This window comes from Ricinus communis, chromosome 9 (genome assembly GCF_019578655.1).
Source record: "Ricinus communis isolate WT05 ecotype wild-type chromosome 9, ASM1957865v1, whole genome shotgun sequence".
Classification (NCBI taxonomy): domain Eukaryota; kingdom Viridiplantae; phylum Streptophyta; class Magnoliopsida; order Malpighiales; family Euphorbiaceae; genus Ricinus; species Ricinus communis.
Window position 1 is genome coordinate 16,749,297 of NC_063264.1, and position 19,829 is coordinate 16,769,125.

The window sequence follows — 19,829 nt, forward strand, 5'->3', positions numbered from 1 at the left end:
ATTTCTATCTTTTGTTGCTTTTATTTTTATATCAAATATTGGCCTACATTTTTTATAATAAAGAAAAAGAATATTTATTCAAGTATTCTTATTCACGCAACATGAAATGCATCATTATATTTTTTATTTCTTTTATTTTTGTATCCAATATTATTCTAGATTTTTATTTAATAAAAAAAATATTTATTTAGATATTCTTCCTCACGAGATATGAAATAGACCATGAGCTACTATCTATTTATTTATCTTCAGTATTATTGGTGAATGGCGGTGGAAAGATTCGAATCTGAGAACTCTTTAATTCTCAAAGTATCGGACAAAATTATTTTCTGATTGACAAATATTAGTTTAGATTACTTCTTAATTTCATTTATTTTAATACCCAATATAGGTGTAAAAGTATCATTATAGTGTTGACACTAGATTTAATTTATGTCATGCATCCAAAGTTTGTTTATGTTTAAGAGTTTTATTCTTTTAAATTACTAGATTTTCCTGTAGTATTTAGTGCCAAACATTTGAATCAAAAGAAATTCTATTATATTATATTAGCTTTCAGCTAAGATGGTAGTGAACACTTTCAGATTTTCACATTCAAATGCATTTATATCCATCATCTTTACTACTATAATCAATGCTAAAATAGCTAAAAGCAGAATGCCAATAGACATTCTATGATTGGGCCAAAAATAATAATAATTTTCAAAATGCAGTTTACAGCAAGTTAATTTTTACAACACTGTCACATTACCTAACTTTTCTCTAATGAGGCAAATTTAAAATGAAGAGAGCTGTTGAATCCTGCTCACAACTTCAGTAAAATGTGACTGCCACAGAATCAGATCTAACAGAATGCAGAGAGTGAAGAAGCTGAACAAGTGCATATGAGTGATGCTAAGGTTTTCAGTGGTAGCCAAAATACAAATTGAAAGATGACCAAAGAGTTCCATTGCAGCAATTCTAAAACTGAAGATACATTGACTGCTTGGTTGACACTGGAATGCACACTGCATAAAGACAGAGCTTTTCTAACATGAGAATCTGCATAGAGCAACGAACTTCAGGCCAATTTGCCAAAATGAACAAAACTAAACTAACCCATCAAAATCAGCAGCATTGAATCATTCAACATCTTTTAATCTCAAGCTAAGAATTGTCTTTGTTTCCTCATCCTCATCTATTTTATTAGCCGTCATGTTCTCCAGAACTCCATCCACCTGTTTCCCTCCTCTGATATATGCCTTGATTAGGGTATGATATATTTCCCTATCTTTTGGGACCTTAGTCTCTAGTAAGTTTACAAATGCTTCTACATCTTCAACATCTCCATTCTCACCAAGCCAACTCAATATGCTAGAGATCAAATTAGCTTTCGGTCTCCATCCCTTATTTTCTGCTTGAACAGTCAGAGCTTCCTTCATGCAGTTAAAAGCCTTTTCCATATTCTGCTTATTCACATATCCTGCTGCAATAATAGCCCAACTATTTGGAGTTGGGTTCTTCTGTTTTTTCACAATATCTTTTAGCATTGCCTCAGCCTTTTCAATCAACCCCTGCTGACAATACCCAATAAGGAGTACATTTGGGACTCGAAAATCATAACATTGGCAAGATGATTCCCACTCTTGTAGCAATTTATCAGCTTCTTCAAGCTCCTCAAGCTTGACTAAAGCACCCAGCATAGTTATATAATCTCTGTTGACTTGCTTCTTACACTTTGTTTTCACGAGGCCCCATAATCTCATCACCTCATCTTTAATCCCTAGACTTGCATTTAGTGAAATCAAATGATTGTATCCCAGTGCATCTCTATTCACCTTCTGTTCACATTTCTTCAGGTAGATAAGTGCCTTCTCTTTCAAACTTGCTTTTACATAGATACTGGCTACTGTGGAATAAGTAACCCAATCAATGGAGATGTGAGATTGATTCTCCATTTCTTCCAGAATTTCCTCCACACCCTTAAGATCAGATCTTGCTGCACAAGAGCTCATGCAAATCCTGTAACTGAAAAGGTCGGGGGTGATGCCGTTCTCCTTCATCTCAGAAAGCACATCGGTGACTTTTTCTAGCTGGCCAGTGCGTGTATAGAGGCACATGAGGTCATTGTAGTTGAGAGGAGAGGAAGCAAAACCTAATTCCTTCATCTTCTGCATATGGTAAAGCGATTTGTCAACAAGACCTTCTCTGACATAGCAATTTAGAAGAGCACCATAGGTTTTGTCATTTCTATCTTGATTAACCAAGTTTTGGAAATAACTCTCTGCAGATTCCAACCCACGAACTCTACCAATCAGATCCAATTGCACAGCATGGTCTGCTGGTGAGAATGCACTCTGTCCCTTCCCATTCATCCATTCAGAAACCTGCACTATTCATAATCCAACAAATAATTATCAAGAAACCCGGTTATTGATTTAGATTTTATAGGGATGCCAGAAATCTTTAACATTTATGTCATTACATAAATCAATAAATAAAAATCCAGTAGATTCCAGTTAAGAAAAAGAGTGAAATTAAACTATTAGAGATTCTATTGCAGGTTAACAGCTGTGCTTTTCTTTTTTTCTTTTTTCTTTTGCACTAAACAGTGGTGCTTTACTATTGCCTTAATTTTGAGAGTACTGATGAACAGGGCAAGGTAGCGGAGTCTAGAAGAGACACTCCATAATCAGACAACAAACAAGCAAAACCTTGAAAGAACAAGGAGATGGGTTTCACAGAAGAAGCACAGGACAGGTCCATCATATATGTACAGATAATTACGTATGTACAAATAGACACACTAATGTTGATTTATATCTTCAATAACTGAACTATTGCAGAGGACATAAACAAAGTTCGTCTTTGCAATAATCCTTCTTAAGTTCCCTTGTCTCAGAATTAAAAGAACATAACACAAACTACCAGGCAACAAGTATTTGACCAATTATGTCTGATACAATGATACACGACTAACAAACTGACAATAGCAGCAGGTAGAACAATTAATATAAGGAGATCACATGGTTGGTTGAAATTGCTGTTTTTCGTATAACAGGAGCTATGTTTAACAAGTTGCTTTAGGAAATTAATATTGTCCATTAAGAAATTCTTGGGCTTAATTATGAGGTATCAGGTTAAGTAATAACAGTAGCCATTTCAAGCAAAAATGCTATAGGGTGGAATAGTCTCTATACATCTCTTCCACATATCATCTAAATTGTAATGTAATTTGGGCTCATCAAGGTAAGAGCTCATATAAATTCTTTTGGAGAACATTTCTCTGTTTTTTCTTTTTTCTTTTCTTTTTTATTTCTTTAATTTTCCCACAAGAACAAGAGCAAGAAAAGCACAAATAGAACATCCACGTCAGTTTAAACAAGAGGCCACCCATTTGCCCTTTTCTTCCCTACACATCCTCAGAAACCAAACAGAAATGTACCTGAAGAGCCTGAGTGTACCGCCTGTGGCAACGGAGATCTCTGATGATTTTTTGGAGTTCAAATCCTCTGATTTTCTTTCCCTCTTGAACCCAGTTATCAAGAACTGGAACCAAACTGATATCCGGCTCACCAAGAGGACTAATTCTTGCAAAGAGGGTATTGCTTGCCGTTCTTGCTTTGTTATAGTATCTTCTTGTCAAGATTGCATTTGCCGTTAAGCTCTGAGTTCTTTTCAAGATTGTGAAGAATCTTGTTGATGCCATTTGGAGAATATGTGAATGGCAATAATGGTAATATTGGTAATCTTGTTCAAAGGGCTTAGCTTTCAGTCCTGGAATTCTAAGAGTATTTGGAAATTAGGGTTTTAAAGGGGTTTAGCCAATTACACTAATTTGTCCTTGCAATTTTGGAATTAAAATTTTTAAAAATGGGGAAAGGTCCAAAATCGACCCTAATGTTTGATAGTCTTGTCACATTAGTACCCAATGTTTCTGTGTTGCCCAAATATAACCATGACATTCAAATAGCAATCCATTTAAACACTTCCATATGTTAGACATTTACTCTCGTTAGAACATCGATGACATATAAAATTCTTTAATGACGTGTAATATTGTGGCCGAACATATATAAGAGTTGTTAAACATTAATTATTTAAATTAATTCCTTTTCTTTTATTCTTAAAAAATATAATAATTTATTAAGTGAAGGTTTGGTATTTACAAATCTAATTTAACGTTTAGTTCTATATTAAATAACTTTTTAACTTTTAAAAATTAAAATTTTTTAAGTATAAATTATTTAAGAATTTTATTAAAAATTAGAAGTTTACTGGATTAAATGAAAAAAATCCTATTGTAAACACATAAAAAATTGAATATGAATTTAGATGATTCATACCCAACACATCAGAGTGCCACCTTTTCCAATTTCTGTGTAAATTGGACAAAAAAGACAATGACAAAAGTTTTTGTAATTGTCATTTATTTTCTTTTAAATCTGAGTTACTTCTGAAGCTATTACATACAATAAATGAATAAGGAATATGTATTTGGGGTATTTTATACTCAGTTATTAAGAGATTAATAGTTTATATTTTAAATTTATAATTATTTTACATGTCATTCCTTCAATGATTAGTGTATTGTATGGAGTATAACTAAGAAAGTAGAATTAAACTCTCTAATTTATGAATTTTATTGAAGAAGAAAAGGTCAAAAATAAAAGCCAAAGTTGAAGATTATTTTGGATAAAATTAGATCAATAGCAAACCAGATGTTCTTTGAGATGACTTTACCATAATTTATTATTAATTTAAAAGACATTTCAGTACAGGAAAAAGAAGAAAACTTATTTTCTGCAGAATCTGTTCGTTTTCTTTAAAAATTGAAGTCATATTCAAACCTTTTGACTCTGAAATCTTTCTCAATTATTCAAACTTATTGGCTCTATATTTTACAGAATATTACCACTCATTGACTGTTATATTCAAAATATTTCTTATTCGTTTGTTATTTCTCATACAAATATATTTTTTAATTTATTATCTTTTGAAATTTCGTAAATTCTCTTTTATTAGGTTTTGTGGGATTTGGGATTTGATTATTTATTTCGGCAGACATTGTGGAAATTATAAAGCTGAAATGTTAATAATAAAAACTTTTTTGTTCATAAAGACTAATGAGCTAATAATGTGATTAAAAATAGTCACTAAATAAACTAAAAGAGCTTGTTAATGTAATAAAAGAATATGAAATCAACTTTAAATGTTTATGTGATATTTTTACTTTTATACTTCTTGATTATATTCAATTATTTTTATTTTAACCATTTGTCGAAAATAAATTATTCTTTTCAATGATTAAGAGTTTAGGATTTTCTATAAAAAAATAAAAATAAAAAGGAAAAGAAGACGAATGTAATCATTAGTTAATTGTAACTCACTGAATTGGTCCTTCACTCAATTGCAAAAACAAAGAAAAGAAAACAAACAAATTAATCTAAAGGCCAATTGGCAATTAAGGACCCAGAAAACTTTACTATAAAATAGTAAAATGTTAATTCATAATTTTCTTTATTAGACTTTGTTGTAATTGAATCAAAATTAAATACAAAGACAGCAATATATAGCTCCAATTTTTTGGAACTATTTGCGTGTACAAATAATAAGAAACAACATTAATCAATTTAGAACATGATGTTTACTTATAATAATGTTAGCTATATGTCCTTGAACGTTACAAAAATGGCAGTTCTTTGGACATCTAACTGTCTATTATTATTATCATTTTATTTTTATTATTATTATTATTATTATTATTACTATTATTATTATCATTATCGATCTCTTTTTTAATTAAATTAAGAGAACTGATTTCGAGAAGAAAATGTCTGTCCAAACCTCCAAGTTGAAGGGACAACATTGAAGAATTGGAGTGTTTTTCCATCAACCAAAGTGAGCTTAAACGACAACGTCTGGCTTCGTAGGTCGACATTGCTTTGCCAATTTGCACCCCAGTTCCTGTGCATGGCTACCCATGTTCTTGTTCTTGACCCTCTAACCCATGCAGCCCTGATATCGCCACTCCCTCCAACGTTTGTAACCATTACTAAATTGAAATTTGATTGTCCTCTTAAGGTGAAATGGACCCCTCCTCTTCTTTTGCATGCCACCCTTCAAATTCATAAACATTCTCATAAGTTAATGTCAGTTCTGCAAATTCTTGAATCAAACAGAGGGGAAACCCATTATATGCATATTCTGATTACCTTCTGTATAGTACAGGAACTATGCCTTCATTGCCTTGTCTTGCAATGCGAAGAAAAGCAGGCATGGACATGTCAAAGTGATGGCGGGGAGGGTCACACCACCCTCCATTGTTGTTCGGAGGGCAGAAATTGGTGGCGGTTATAGTCACAACGCCACACCGGAGACACCACTTAGGGTCAGCCTTGTAGTCGCATATTACTTGGTAGCAAGCCCCACAAGCTTCTCCGTTTCTAAACAGTGCGCCACTCAGAGCTGTTGTGTGCACTCCAAACCCAGCATGAAATGTATTGTCATATCCACAAGCTCCTCCTGGTAACAACATATGATTGTAGTATTGTTGATAAGTAATTTTGTACCAATTGTTTTTTATTTACAGAAAGAAAGAGTAGGCCATATCAAAACATGATTATAAAGTGCAACTAACCATGTGCTGTACATCATTATTTCATATAATTATCCTGTGCTTTTCAATGATTCTTTTGCATGATTATTAAAAATATGAGGCCAACAAGTATATTGTTTATACCTATGCAGATTCATGTACAATACTACATGATACTAAGTGAAATTTATTTGATGATTTGGTGTTTGAGACTGGAATCTGGAATATATCCAATAATGAGACAGTATGCATGCATATACATTCAACCCCTTAACAATGATAAGAGTAAATTATAATCTCTATGTAATCTAAATTATATATAAATAATGATAATTCGATAATAAAAAAAATTAAATAAGAATTAAAGTAATTATATTTAATCAAATTCAGTTTTTAAATTTGATTATTTATATATAAATTCAAATTGTTTTCTATATAAACTCGGCGAAATAGATAGCTGCTAGTATGCAATGTACACAACGTGAACATATAAAACAAGAGTAGAGCTGTGAAGAAAAAAACACCAAATTGGAAACCCTCACTAATTTGTTTTCCCTCTATCAAATGCCACTTACCAAGAGTGCTGGGGTTCTGATTGGCACCATAGAAAGTAGCATGAGCATTAGTCCAGCCATTGCCTTGACCAGCAATCCCCTCAGGAAAAGTACCTAAAACGTACATAAAATACAAACACAAAACACTAGGAAGATTGACGACGATAGGCCCCATTTTCATGTCAAAAAAGAAAACAAATCAATCAAAGAATGAAAAGTAGCTCAATGTTAACACGAATATCCATGAACAAAGTGACCTCCATTTTATACAACCCTAGTACGCGGTTGTCGGTGATTATATTACAAAACTTCTGGATCTAACCCTGTTATTGTCCTAGCAGTGAGAATAATTCGTTGAAATTATAACGAAAAACTTGATTATATAAAATAGGTCTTCAGATTTTAAATAAAAAAACGCGTTTTTTCTCCACGTTCTATAAAGTACTAAAATCATGTACGGTTTATGGTGACAGAAACAGGACATGATTGAGCAAATGCATGTGATGCTTCTGTGTGCTTTTTATCTGCTTTTAGGTCAGCAGTCGGTGTTTCTGCCCTAGCTATAATGGGTTTCTCCTTCACATCTAAATTCAAACATTTTCTTTTTCCTATTGGTGATATATATGCTGCATGCACTCGATCGACCATTTTCTCATTTTAATATTTTCACCTTGTGAATCTGTTCATATTGGTTGCATTACTGTTACAGTAACCTGTTCCTGAATTATATCTATAGCTTATCCATAGATGTTGAATTTTCGTACCTCTTCTTACTTCGTGACATGTCTCCTTAAAGGGCTTGAGATAAGTATTTATGTAACTTACTCATCATGACAATGACAAGGGAAAATTCTATGATAATTTTGCTTTTTTATAGTATATAACAGAGTGAAAGCGAAGTATGAAGAAAAAAGGTAAAGTAATCATAGAACATAATCAATAAAATTCAATCTTAGATGGTTTTTATGTAGAATTTATCCTTCCAGGTGGCAAATGGATGGTTTGGATTAAATATGAAGATGATGGATTTTAAATAATCCATTTATCTATACATTGACCCATTTAAAGTTCATACGGATACTCAATTTATATAATCCATATAAATCTTTACCCATCTATTTATTCAATTAGTGTTAACTTAATTATTTTTAATAAAGAAAAATTATTTTTATTTATTTTTTTATGAATGACAAACATGATAAACCCTATTAAAAAACATTGTATAATAAATATCTTTTATTTTCATATTGTTTTATTTATTATTAAACTAAATTTTGATGAATTTAATTAAACTACTTAACTATTCATTTCTTCTACAAATTATAGTATATTACTTCTTCCATTCTGAAATAAGTGTCGTTTAAAAAAAATTTTAATTTTAAATCAAGTATTGTTTTAAGCAACTAATGGAGTATTAATTATTTCTTTTTTAATTTTATCTTTATTCATTGTGAGAGAAAGTATTAATAGAGTAGGAAAAAGGAAATTCACTGAAGTGAAAATAAATTTTGTAGAAATTTTATGTATTTCAATAAATTGATATTTTACTCATATAAAATTATTATTTTATTATAATTGAGACAATTTAATACTGTATATGTCTTAATTCTTGTATGTGAGCTTTAAGAAGATTTATTTAGGAATATAAATATTGTCAAACTGAAACTTTTTAAGTTTTATATTGAAATTTAAATTTTATATATTTTATTTATTAAATATTTTTATAATTTAATTTGTATTGGTTGAAGCCAATGATATTCAATTCCAATCAGTTTGATTTTTTCGATTTTTTTGCTCACCCTTAGTTATATCACTACAAAAGAAAAAGCAGTTTAGAGACCTTTAGCTACCACTTTAGAGACCACATATGGTGGTTGCTAATCAGCTAGCCCGAAAGTGGTCTCTACCTGGTCTCTAATTGGTCGCTAATGCACTGACGTGAGAAACCATTTAGAAACCAATTAGCTATTATACAGTGACCCGGAATCGGATCACATGAGATATTGTCCGCTTTGACCTCGACTGGCCTTACGTTTCTCTTCCCTTGGCGGATTTGAAAACTTTCTAAGAGGCCACCCATCCTGAAATTTCCTCGAATCAAGTACGTTGAACTTTGGAGTTCCTATAACTCCACAACTAAACAACCAAAAAGCGTTTCATGTGATTAGTTTCAACTCCTTATGTTTATCCTATCAACCATTCCTCATCTTATTTTAATGTTCAATTCAATTCATTCATGTACCCTCATACCTTATAGTATTGTTATCCTAGAAACCTGTGAGAAGTCGCTCTTTATTTAGGCATCCTATCCTTACCCTCGCATCCACTTCCCACCCTCATCGTACTGCTTCTCTAGGCTAGGCTATCACATGATTAATGATATTATTTAATTATTATTTTAATTTACATTATTACTTTAAGTGTATTATTATTTTAATTTAAATATTTATTTATTATTTATATATTATTTTTAATTTTCATTATTTAAATTTATTAATTTTATAATTATATATAATATTTCATATAAATAATTATAAAAATCAAATAATATAAATAAAAATTAAATCAATAAACATAAATAATATACTTAATGAATAATAAAATTTATTAATAATTTAAAAATAATAATAATAATAAATAAAATATAAAATATATTAGAGTTAATCTAAATAATATGATTATAAATTATATTATTTACTATGTTATTATTATTAAATTATTAAATTATTATTATTCTCAATTTAGTTAGTCTATTACATTATTATTATTAAAATATAATTCTAAAAATTAAAATAGAGAGCACATTGTTGGTCTCTAATTCGGAGACCACAAAGTTGGTCTCTATGTGGTAGATAAAAACTCACGTTATTGATTGGCGTCCAATTTAGCAATCACAATTTATCGTCTCTAACTTCGTGGTCTCTAAAATGGTCGTTATTTTCTCCACTATTGATTGGCGCCCAGATTAGAAGCCACACTATGTGGTCTAGTTTAGAGAACTTACATACCACATCTGGTGGTCGCTAGTAGTGTAATCATTATATGGTTACAATGTGATTGCAAATTTTAGAAAAAAAAATTTGGTCTCCAAGTGGAAGCAAAATAGTCGCTATGTGGTAGCTAATAGTGACCACTTTAGTGTGGTAGGTAAAAATGATCTCTAAATTGTTATTTTTTTTATAGTGTATGATATAGGCTTTTCAAAAGCTACTATAACTATAATTTTGTTCTTTAAAAGTTATGCAACAAGTAAAAGAATCGTTAATTTAAAAGATAATCAACAGTGCACTGAAATTATAGTAAGAACAAAAGTAGAAAAAAAAAAGAAAAAAAAAGTGGTAAACACCAATGAGTTTTGTCTTATTAATACTAAAACTAATTTCAAAACTCTAAAATTTCAAATTTAAGTAATACTTAATAAAAGGAAAACACATTTAATCACTAACAATATATAATTTTTTTAGAATAATGATGTTTATAATTTTATAAATGAACATAGTTTTAAAAGTAAAAGAAAAATTTAAGCTTTTGAATTGAAAGATGAAGATCACTTATAATCAATCAAACCCTCCCTAAATTTATTAATCAATCAAACAAATGATTCTATTAAAAAGGAAAATAAATAAATAAAATTCAAATAATGAATATTGAGAGACAAAAAAGAGTAAGCATGATGGTTCAAACATTCATTGATTCATTCATTCTCTTTTTCTTTTCTTTTTTTTGAAATATGTGTCACGATTGCTTTACATTTTAATATTTTAATTTAAAAAGATATTTATTTATAATTTTAATTCAATAAATAAGTGAAATATAAAAATCATCCAAGACAAATAGTGGTTAAAACATATTACCGTGGCAATTTTAAAGCTTCAAGATCTTAAGTGTATTTTTTTAATTAACAAAAAAAATATAGACTATCTAAAAAAATGTAATTATATTGATAATATAGGATATATTTTTTAAATTTAAAAATGAGTAAAGAAAAAAGAGCATAAACAAATTTCTATTTTTTATTTTCCAATAAATGGTTGTGTCATTTTTTGGAAAAAAAAATACTATTTTTTATAAATTTATTCATGTTTTAGAAAAAAGGTATTTTTTTTGCAAATGAAAATTATATTTTGTTAACTTATTCAGTTTGAAGGTAAAAGTGTTATTGAAACTTTAAAAAGAAGGATTTTGTAAATAATTTAAAAAAAAATGATAAGATGATTCATTAGTAGATATCTACATCCAATCTAACCCAACCGATATAAATAAGAATCATTTTCTTACTACTCTTTTACAATCTATTTATTTTTATATATTACCTATTTATTACTTATTTATTACTCATACGTATATAGTAAAAATAGATTAAGATTGGTAAAAGGATAAAAGTAAAATTTACCATCTCTATTTATCTTGTTATATCTAAATATCTTAAAATATTATCAGTACCAACTGCGGTAAGAAAAATAGATAAAAAATGGTCAATTCCAAAACCCAAATACTTTTATCAAAATCTCATTAGTTCATATTCTCTAAATAAATAATAAGATGGTTAACACTTTTGTTTATAATAAATCCTTTTTTATTATTAATTATATTATTACTGAAGTATAATAAATAAACATAATATTGCATAACAAATTATCCAAATTGTTAATACTTTAGTTAAAATATGTATAATTCATCGTGCTAAACTACAAGAGAGATATATTACTGTGGTAGCCTTATAAAATCGGGAGATAGAGTGCTAAACAAGGTAAAAGGTAGAAAAATATTTTCAAATTTATTATAAAAGTCTAATTAGATTTTTATTATTTTTTTAACTCAATTAAACTTATTAACTTTTATAAAAAGTCCAATTAAATTTTTATTTTATTTTGGCTGATTAAACCCATCAATTTTTATAAAATGTCCAATTAATCCATAATACTAATAACATTCAAAATCTTAAATGTAAGAATCTCATTATTTTAAGAGCGCAAATAATAATCGCTTTAAATATTTTAAAATCACACTTATATCACATGAGATAGAGAAAGTCACTTTTTTTTTTAATTTACATCATAACTGCTACAACCATAGAATCTCATTCTATGATTGGTCTTCCTCCAATAAAGTGGACATCTTTGTAGTTTTATTATAAAAATTTATATTGGAGGTAGAATGATGTAATTTAATTCAACAACTTACACTCACCCTCTGCTTACAAATGAACATGATAAAAAAAACGAAAATTTTGCTGTCATTTCAGGTGAGAAAAAAAATTACTACTCTTTTTTGTAAATGATGATTTATAGATACTAATTGTGCAAAAATAAAGAAGAATAAGTTTCTTTCTTTCCATCACGTGATATAGGATTTAGGCGTGACTTTAAAATATTTAAAAGCAATTATTATTCATAATCTCAAAATAATGAGACTTATTTATTATTGTAATCATAATTGTTGATGCTTTAAGAGATTATAACTATAAAAATGGGGTAGACTTTAATAATAATGCTTTACTCCAAGTATAATTTCCTATTTTTTTTAAGAGGTTGGAGACTTGGAGGTGAAATCAAAATATTTAATTTTTAAGAAAAATCAGCAATAAAAGTTATTTAATTATATAATACTTAATTGCCAAAAGAATATTTGTTATTATAATAAATAATTATATTTTGTATCATGTTGATTTTAAAATATAAAATATTTGCGTTGATTAATTCAGATAGTGTTTGAGAATGAATGCGTGGAATTATTATTGATTTAAGCTATTTCATTCTTTTAACTATTTTGATCTTGGATCAGTTTTAGCAAGACTTTCGGTTAGTCTAATTCTAGTATCGATATAAGATTAAATAATTTCAAGATCGGATCATTTTAAACGTGGATAAGATCGAGATTTATCCGGTTAAATTTGATTGCCGGATATGGATAAAAGGTATAGCATATAAGTAGTTACAAGATATGGCATATCCTTGCAATAGTCAAAAAGGCTGCTTAGCTTCTGTGCATAAGCAATGCCGTCATACAATTAAGCCCATTTGCTAAAAAAAGTATGGGAGGAAAAAGACAGCGCAGCACAATGAAGATGACACCAAGTAACATGGGTTCAAACCTATCCTTTTCTTGTCAACTTCATTATTTTCTTAAATTTAATTCCTTTTCAATATGTTCAAATCTTATCCTTATTTGGAAGAACAAGGAAAATAATAGTAGTACCAAAATGATAATGCAAAAATGATTCTTCCATATGAAATGAGTATCCTTCTAAACTAAAAATTTGCAACAATAATTTTATTCCTCCAATATCAATTCTAAAATAGTGTGAAAATAGATTTGTTAATTTTCCAAAATAAAGTTTGTATTAGATTAGACTCTTTTATCATATAATCTAGAGTTGAAGATTTATGCAAAGATAATATCTGCTTTGTCCTATAATTTTATTGTAGCAATCCAATCAAATATGATTTTGTTATATTATGTCTCTAGAAAACCTCTTCAAATAATCAAATTAGGATATCTATATATATTTGTGGAGAAGATAACTCAAAATATCTTTGTATCAAGATCAATATTAATTAACCCTTACATTTCTAGAAAAGAAAATCCATTTCTTTTTCTTTAAATGCAGGGAATAATAATTTATTCTAGCCAAATTTTTATAATTACTTTTTTCAAAAATATTCTTCATTCCTTTTTATTCCACTAGTTTTCTTATATTTATATCGTAAATTTTCACTGTAATAATTTCGTACATTCGCTTCTCCTCCTTAATTTTTTTTTTTTTTTATGAATCAGAACACATTTAGTGATGTTTTATTTTATTTTTCAATTTAAAGTATAAGAATTCAACCTTAACTAAATAAGATAGAGAAAATTTAACAAATTATCCTAATCAAATTTGTAGTGCTACTTAAACATAATTAATAACAAAAAGAAACTTAAGAAATACAATAACACCGACAAAGAATTTATATTAAAATCGTATTATGATAAATTTGAAAAAAAAGAAAAAAAAATTGGCACCCATATAGAATGCACAGAATAGCAGGAAATAAATGATATCTCATGTGAGAAAATCTTCTTATAATTATAAAATATTTCGTTTTCTTTTAAAGGAAGCAAAGTAGTAGAATGTGTAAGCAAGATGTCGATATTGGTTATTATTTACTTAATGAGGATGCGTAGAATGTGCAGAAGACTATTTGGATTAAGCAATCAATGGCCAACATCATTAAGTACATCTATTTACATTATATTGATATAATGAATTAAATATATGTATGTTTGCTAGCCTAATTGACTCTTTAACTCTTTTTTTATTGGACCAAACTTATTATTTCAAGCAGATTTTCAGAATTGCATATATTTTTAATGAAAACCCATTGTATTTATTATGAGAATTTCTAATGAGGAAAAGAAAATTTTAATAAATATTTGTAAAAAAGAAAAATTAAAAATATTGAGAAAATCTCAATTAAAGATTCTACAATTTGTATGATAAAGGAATCATATTACACTCAAATAGTTGAGACAGTGCAGTATAATGATTATTTTATTGACTCAAATACTTAAGGTGGTGCAATAATTATTTTACTGACTTAGCTAGTGGAGGCAGTATAACATAATAATTATTGCACTAACTTAGACACTTGAGGCGGTGCAATAATTATTTTGCTAACTCAAATATCCAAAATGGTGCAATGAAGAGTCATTATGCATGAATATAGTTGAGTCAACATTATTTATTGCACTAACTTAATTAGCTGAGGCAGTACAGTCTAATAATCATTTTACTAACTTAGAAACTTGAGACGATGCAGTAATTATTTTGCTGACTCAAATATCCAAGGTGGTGCAGTGAAGAGTTATTATACAAGGATGTTGTTGAGTCTATAATATGTATTGCAATGACTCAATTATTTGATGCAGTGTAGTAATATTTTTAAATACCTAAAGCGGTGCAATGAAGAACCTTGATCTAAGGACTTTATTGAATCAATAAGTATAAAATATGGAGAATAAGGAGTCAATTGGTTTGAGAAGCTGAAGGTAGTGAAGAGAGAAGAGAAAATATAGGAAAGAATTGTCATGCAGCAGAGAGTTAGAAAATTCAATTGCACCACATTCTATATAACAACTTCACGTTTAACTTTTGGAAAAGTAAGAATTTTGATGGCACCATTTTCCTAAAGATAGTTTTACGTACTTAATTGCCTCAACAAATTGCTTCATTAAGAATGTGGGTTAAAGCAGTTATCAAAGACGTGATCACTAAGTTGTGGAAGTTTATAAATTGAGGAACTCACTTCGGAATCAAGACCAACAATCATTTCGACAAAAAATAAAATCGACAAATCAACAATATTTAGTAATATTTTCTCTGTAGACTGTAGCTTTTTACGTATTCATGTTCTCTTTCAGTTTTTTAATTCCCTTAACTTAGATTTATTTTAGTATTCATAAATATTATTTTCTCAGTTAAGTGTCTTTAGCTTTTAATTTTATTAGTCTTATTTCTTCAGCTTTTAGTAGCAATCCTTTATCTTAAAGCAGTCATTTCACTTAAATTTAACAAAACTTTTAGGAGTAAAGTAAAGAACCCATAAAACTTTAGGTTCCTTAAATCTTTTCGTACAATCGTTATGATTTAGATCGGCGCAATCAATTTTAATAGTTTTAATACTTGTTTTTCATCATAAAATTGTTTTGTATAAGAGAATAAGCTTCTTTTATTTTTCTTTATATGAAACTACGGAGATCTCAAATTCTACTCTTTCTATCCATAGTTCCTCTGGAATGGAGTATTATACCTTTATAGTGACAGAATATTTAGATAAATAATTATTCTCATTATCATATAATTCATGATGCATTAAGCTTTCAATTAATATGAAATTTTTCTAAAAAAATATATAAAATATGCATGTAGTTTGACTCTTAAAAAAAAAACTTTAAGTATTTGATTTTTTTTATAGATCAACATATGTGATTTTGTCGGTTAATATAATTAAGTATAGAAGAAATTATAAATTTAGTTTCTTAACTTTTCTGTTTTTTCTATTTTGGTGTCTAAACTATTTCTTTTATTCAATTAAGTATTTGAACCTGCTAAAAAATATTCAATATAATATCTCTAGCCAGTTTTATAAGTTACTGAATAGTAAATTGACTTAAATATCTTCCTTAAAAATAATATTATATTTATCTTTTTCTTATTTTTCTCCATTTGCAACACTACTTTTTATAATTTTATTTGTTTCTCAAAATATTTTAAAAAAAATTATTTTATTTTTTTCATTCATTCAAACAAAAATTAAAAAAAAAATTAAATATCATTTACCTATTCTTTAATTTTGTGCATTCACCTCAGAAATAAAAATAAAACATATTTTTTCACCTAAAAAATAATAAGAAATAAGAATATTAAATATTCTAAAAATAATTTTTAAATATAAAAAGATAGTGAATAATTTAAAAAATAAATAAAATGGACTACCTCAAGTTTTGACCAAGAATTGTCAATGGTAAGAGTAATCCGCTTGCAGGCCTTTATTGAAAGTTGAATTTTCGGAGACACTAAAGAATAGGCGTCACTGGAAGTAGTTAAGGCTTGTCTGCAGCTAGAAGATAACAACCCACAAACCATGAGCCTAAACCAAGGGTGACGCTAAGGCGTCAAACCTGCGTGCTTCCATTCCAGGTTTTATATTATATGAAGACCCAAGCAGACCAATACAATTGAAAACTACAGATGCAACCAGTAGATTACGAACATAGCTTTGCACCCAAACAGAATTCGACCACCAAATATTGGACTCAAAATATGGCTAAAAAAACACTCTAAAATCTTGAATAAGTTTTAAAAGTGGAGGAGATGCATTCGGTCAGTAGCGACCTATAATTAGTGAATATACCAAATTTTATATAAATCAATCCAACTGAATCCATACCAAAATGAACTTCCAACTAAATTAGTCAAATCCTATACAAAACATATATCAAACCAAACTGAATAACAAACTGAACTAAATCAAGTTATATAAATCCATTATAAGTTTCATAATATATTTTATATTTTTACTAATAAAATAATAAAAAGCATATCATTTCAATTTATTCAGTTAAACTGAATTTTTAAAATCTAAAACCAAACTAAACTAATATACTTTCAGTTTCTAGGAACATAAACTGAATTTATAAAAAAATTAAAAACCGATAATTTAATTCGATTCATTTTTTTTATTATTGCAATAGAAATAAGGGGTAATTCCCACTAATGAATGAGTTTATTATTTACACATAGAGATACCAAACGGAAATCTCACAAATGAGATGAGTTTCCAGCAAAACCTCTAACAATGTCTATGTCCCTGTGGGTATGTCCGGTGCTTAATTTTCTCACTTTTTACAAATATACAGAAGCTGAAAATTAATGTTATTAAAACAAGAGAAGGCACAGAATGATGCAACAAAGAAGAAAGATGGTCACCCTATTTAAAGACTGTTCAAGCTGCATCTCCTGCCTTCTCATCCTAGGACTATTATAACTTCCCATAAGAGAGTTAGAATTTGGGTAAGAGTAAGCAAACAAACTTGTGTTCGAAGTCCCAAAAGTTCTCGAAAATATCAGCTCCCCGAACATCCCGATCATAGGACTGAAAATTTGTGTCATTGCTGCAGCGCCAAGATTGGTCGAGGCCAACGCCCCATAACCTCCATAACGATCAGTGAAATATCGTTGGTGATGAAAGGACTGCGGTTGTGACTGTGAATGTGACTGAAAGAAGTTTGGATGAAGCTGCTGACTTAGCTGAGAAGTATTAGTGATTGATGTATTCATTGCGGGAGGAGGCCTCCGAGGTATGGCTGCATCTACCGAGCCCTTCTTTGTTTCTGAATTACTTTGGGATGTACCACGACCATAAAGGGGAACCATGGAATTAGAAGAAATGTTAGCCTTGCAAACAGGGCAGCTAGGCTGCTGCTGCTGTTCATCAACATCTGAAGAAGTTCGTTTGACCTGCAGCCACTTATAAATACACGGCCAGCAGTACAAGTGACCACAGAGAGTAACAACAGGGTCATTTGCTGAGTCTAAGCATATGTTGCAGCTAAAACAGTCATCATCATCCTCTGAAAGGCCTGTTGCCGCCGAGACAGATTTCCATTTCTGCTTGACTGTCAAATCTTCTTCAGCATCAAAGTGCATGTCATGCTCAAAGAATCGTGGCTCCATAGCTATTAGTTCTGTACCAAATTTTAAAATTACTCAGTATTTGGTTGGAAATAAAGAATACAACCACAAACCATATTAAAGATGTTAAGCACAAAGCATAGAAACATATATTTCTTAGTTTCTGTTCTATCTTTGTCTGTGCCTCTTTTATTTTCCTAATGAGGAAGATACATTTCCATCAAACAAACTTCAAATGTTCAATATCCACAAGAGACAGGTATCATATGCTAAGCACAAAGCATCTAAATAAGCACAAATAATCATAATAAAATAGCATTAAGATTATACACACAGATTCACTTCAAGCTAATCAAATAGATAGGTTAAGGCGCAGATTCCTGCACCCACCAATAATAGACGAGACTAACAAAAATCACAACTTTCAAAGAAACAATGAACAATCAGCACTAAAATCCATCTTCACTGATTTTTTTAATATATCATCATCTATATAGAGATGATCCCAAAGATTTCTCCTTTGCTTCCCAAGGCGCAACAAAACAAATTTACAAAATGCACAAACGAAATCACGTAAGAAAAGAATGATTCAAGAAATCCACTACAGCTTAATATCAATCAATATTATCATACAAATCAAAACCCAAAATTTAAAATTGATCCTATTAATTAAATTAAAAATAGAACGCCCAAGAAAAAGACGTTGTCTAATATTAGAAACACAAAGAAAAGAGTTGTACCTGTAAATAATAAGATTGAATCAGATCAAGAGAAAAAGAGGGTATGTGTTTATCAATGGGGAATCTAACTGAAAACCCAGTTCTTAAATTTCTTGAATTCGGTGGGGGGTTTGAAAGGTTTCTTTTTTTGGGGGGAAGAGAGAGAACTTAGAGATTAGAGAAAAGAAGATAAATAAATTAAATGAAAAATAGCACAAAAAGCAAACAGTTTACTGTTTATATAATAAATCGGTGGGGCGGCCCATAGAAAATCGATTGATCCGCGTTTGCTAATTTTAACGTCTTGGATTGGAGAGATTATTGTTATCAATTTTATTACTAAAAGTGATGACGCGTCATTTTAACTAAAAATTTTACATTTTTATTTAGGGATTTTCTTCTAGAGGGCACAGATTTCTTCATTAGAAATTTAGAATAAATCTAATTTAGTTTGGTATTTAAAATTATAATCAACTAGTTTATTCATGCGTTCAATAATTATTATTATTATTTTATTTTAATTATAAAATTAAATTTATAAATATAATTTAATATATTATTTTACTATTTAACATTAATTTATAATATTTTAAAAAATAATAAAAATTAATTATTATCTCTAAATATTTTAAAATATTTATTTATTAATCTTAATATTATATGAATTAATATTGTCAATATAATTGATATTGTTATTTTCTATAATTAATAATTATTATATAAGTTATTAGTAAACATAAAATGAAAATATTAATTTCTATAATTAGAATTATTCTCTCATTAGAAAAGTAAATTATTAGTTA

The 19,829-nt window shown here is 28.8% G+C and overlaps 3 protein-coding genes across 4 annotated transcripts; all 3 read right to left on the reverse strand.

Annotated features, from left to right (window-relative positions):
* Positions 1-678: 678 nt before the first annotated feature.
* LOC8289578 (pentatricopeptide repeat-containing protein At4g21705, mitochondrial) lies at positions 679-3,799 on the reverse strand. Of its 2 annotated transcripts, none has more exons than XM_002527555.4 (2): positions 3,425-3,799; positions 679-2,366 (listed from the first exon to the last, which is right to left on the reverse strand). In XM_002527555.4, exons 1-2 carry the CDS (start codon positions 3,686-3,688, stop codon positions 1,122-1,124), a joined length of 1,509 nt encoding a protein of 502 aa, XP_002527601.2. In that variant the 5' UTR covers positions 3,689-3,799; the 3' UTR covers positions 679-1,121. The 2 variants fall into 2 exon arrangements, with proteins under 2 accessions (XP_002527601.2, XP_015579915.2); XM_015724429.3 differs by having other exon boundaries at positions 679-2,371; positions 3,425-3,563.
* A 1,676-nt stretch (positions 3,800-5,475) lies between these two features.
* On the reverse strand, positions 5,476-7,449 carry LOC8289577 (expansin-A12). Its single transcript, XM_025158863.2, has 3 exons — positions 7,153-7,449; positions 6,195-6,504; positions 5,476-6,099 (listed from the first exon to the last, which is right to left on the reverse strand). Exons 1-3 carry the CDS (start codon positions 7,310-7,312, stop codon positions 5,787-5,789), a joined length of 783 nt encoding a protein of 260 aa, XP_025014631.2. The 5' UTR covers positions 7,313-7,449; the 3' UTR covers positions 5,476-5,786.
* Positions 7,450-17,332: 9,883 nt separating this feature from the next.
* Positions 17,333-19,236, reverse strand: LOC8289576 (E3 ubiquitin-protein ligase RMA3). The gene is made up of 2 exons (XM_002527553.4): positions 19,048-19,236; positions 17,333-18,360 (listed from the first exon to the last, which is right to left on the reverse strand). The coding sequence occupies exon 2, from the start codon at positions 18,347-18,349 to the stop codon at positions 17,552-17,554; it is 798 nt and encodes a 265-aa protein (XP_002527599.1). The 5' UTR covers positions 18,350-18,360; positions 19,048-19,236; the 3' UTR covers positions 17,333-17,551.
* Positions 19,237-19,829: the final 593 nt, after the last annotated feature.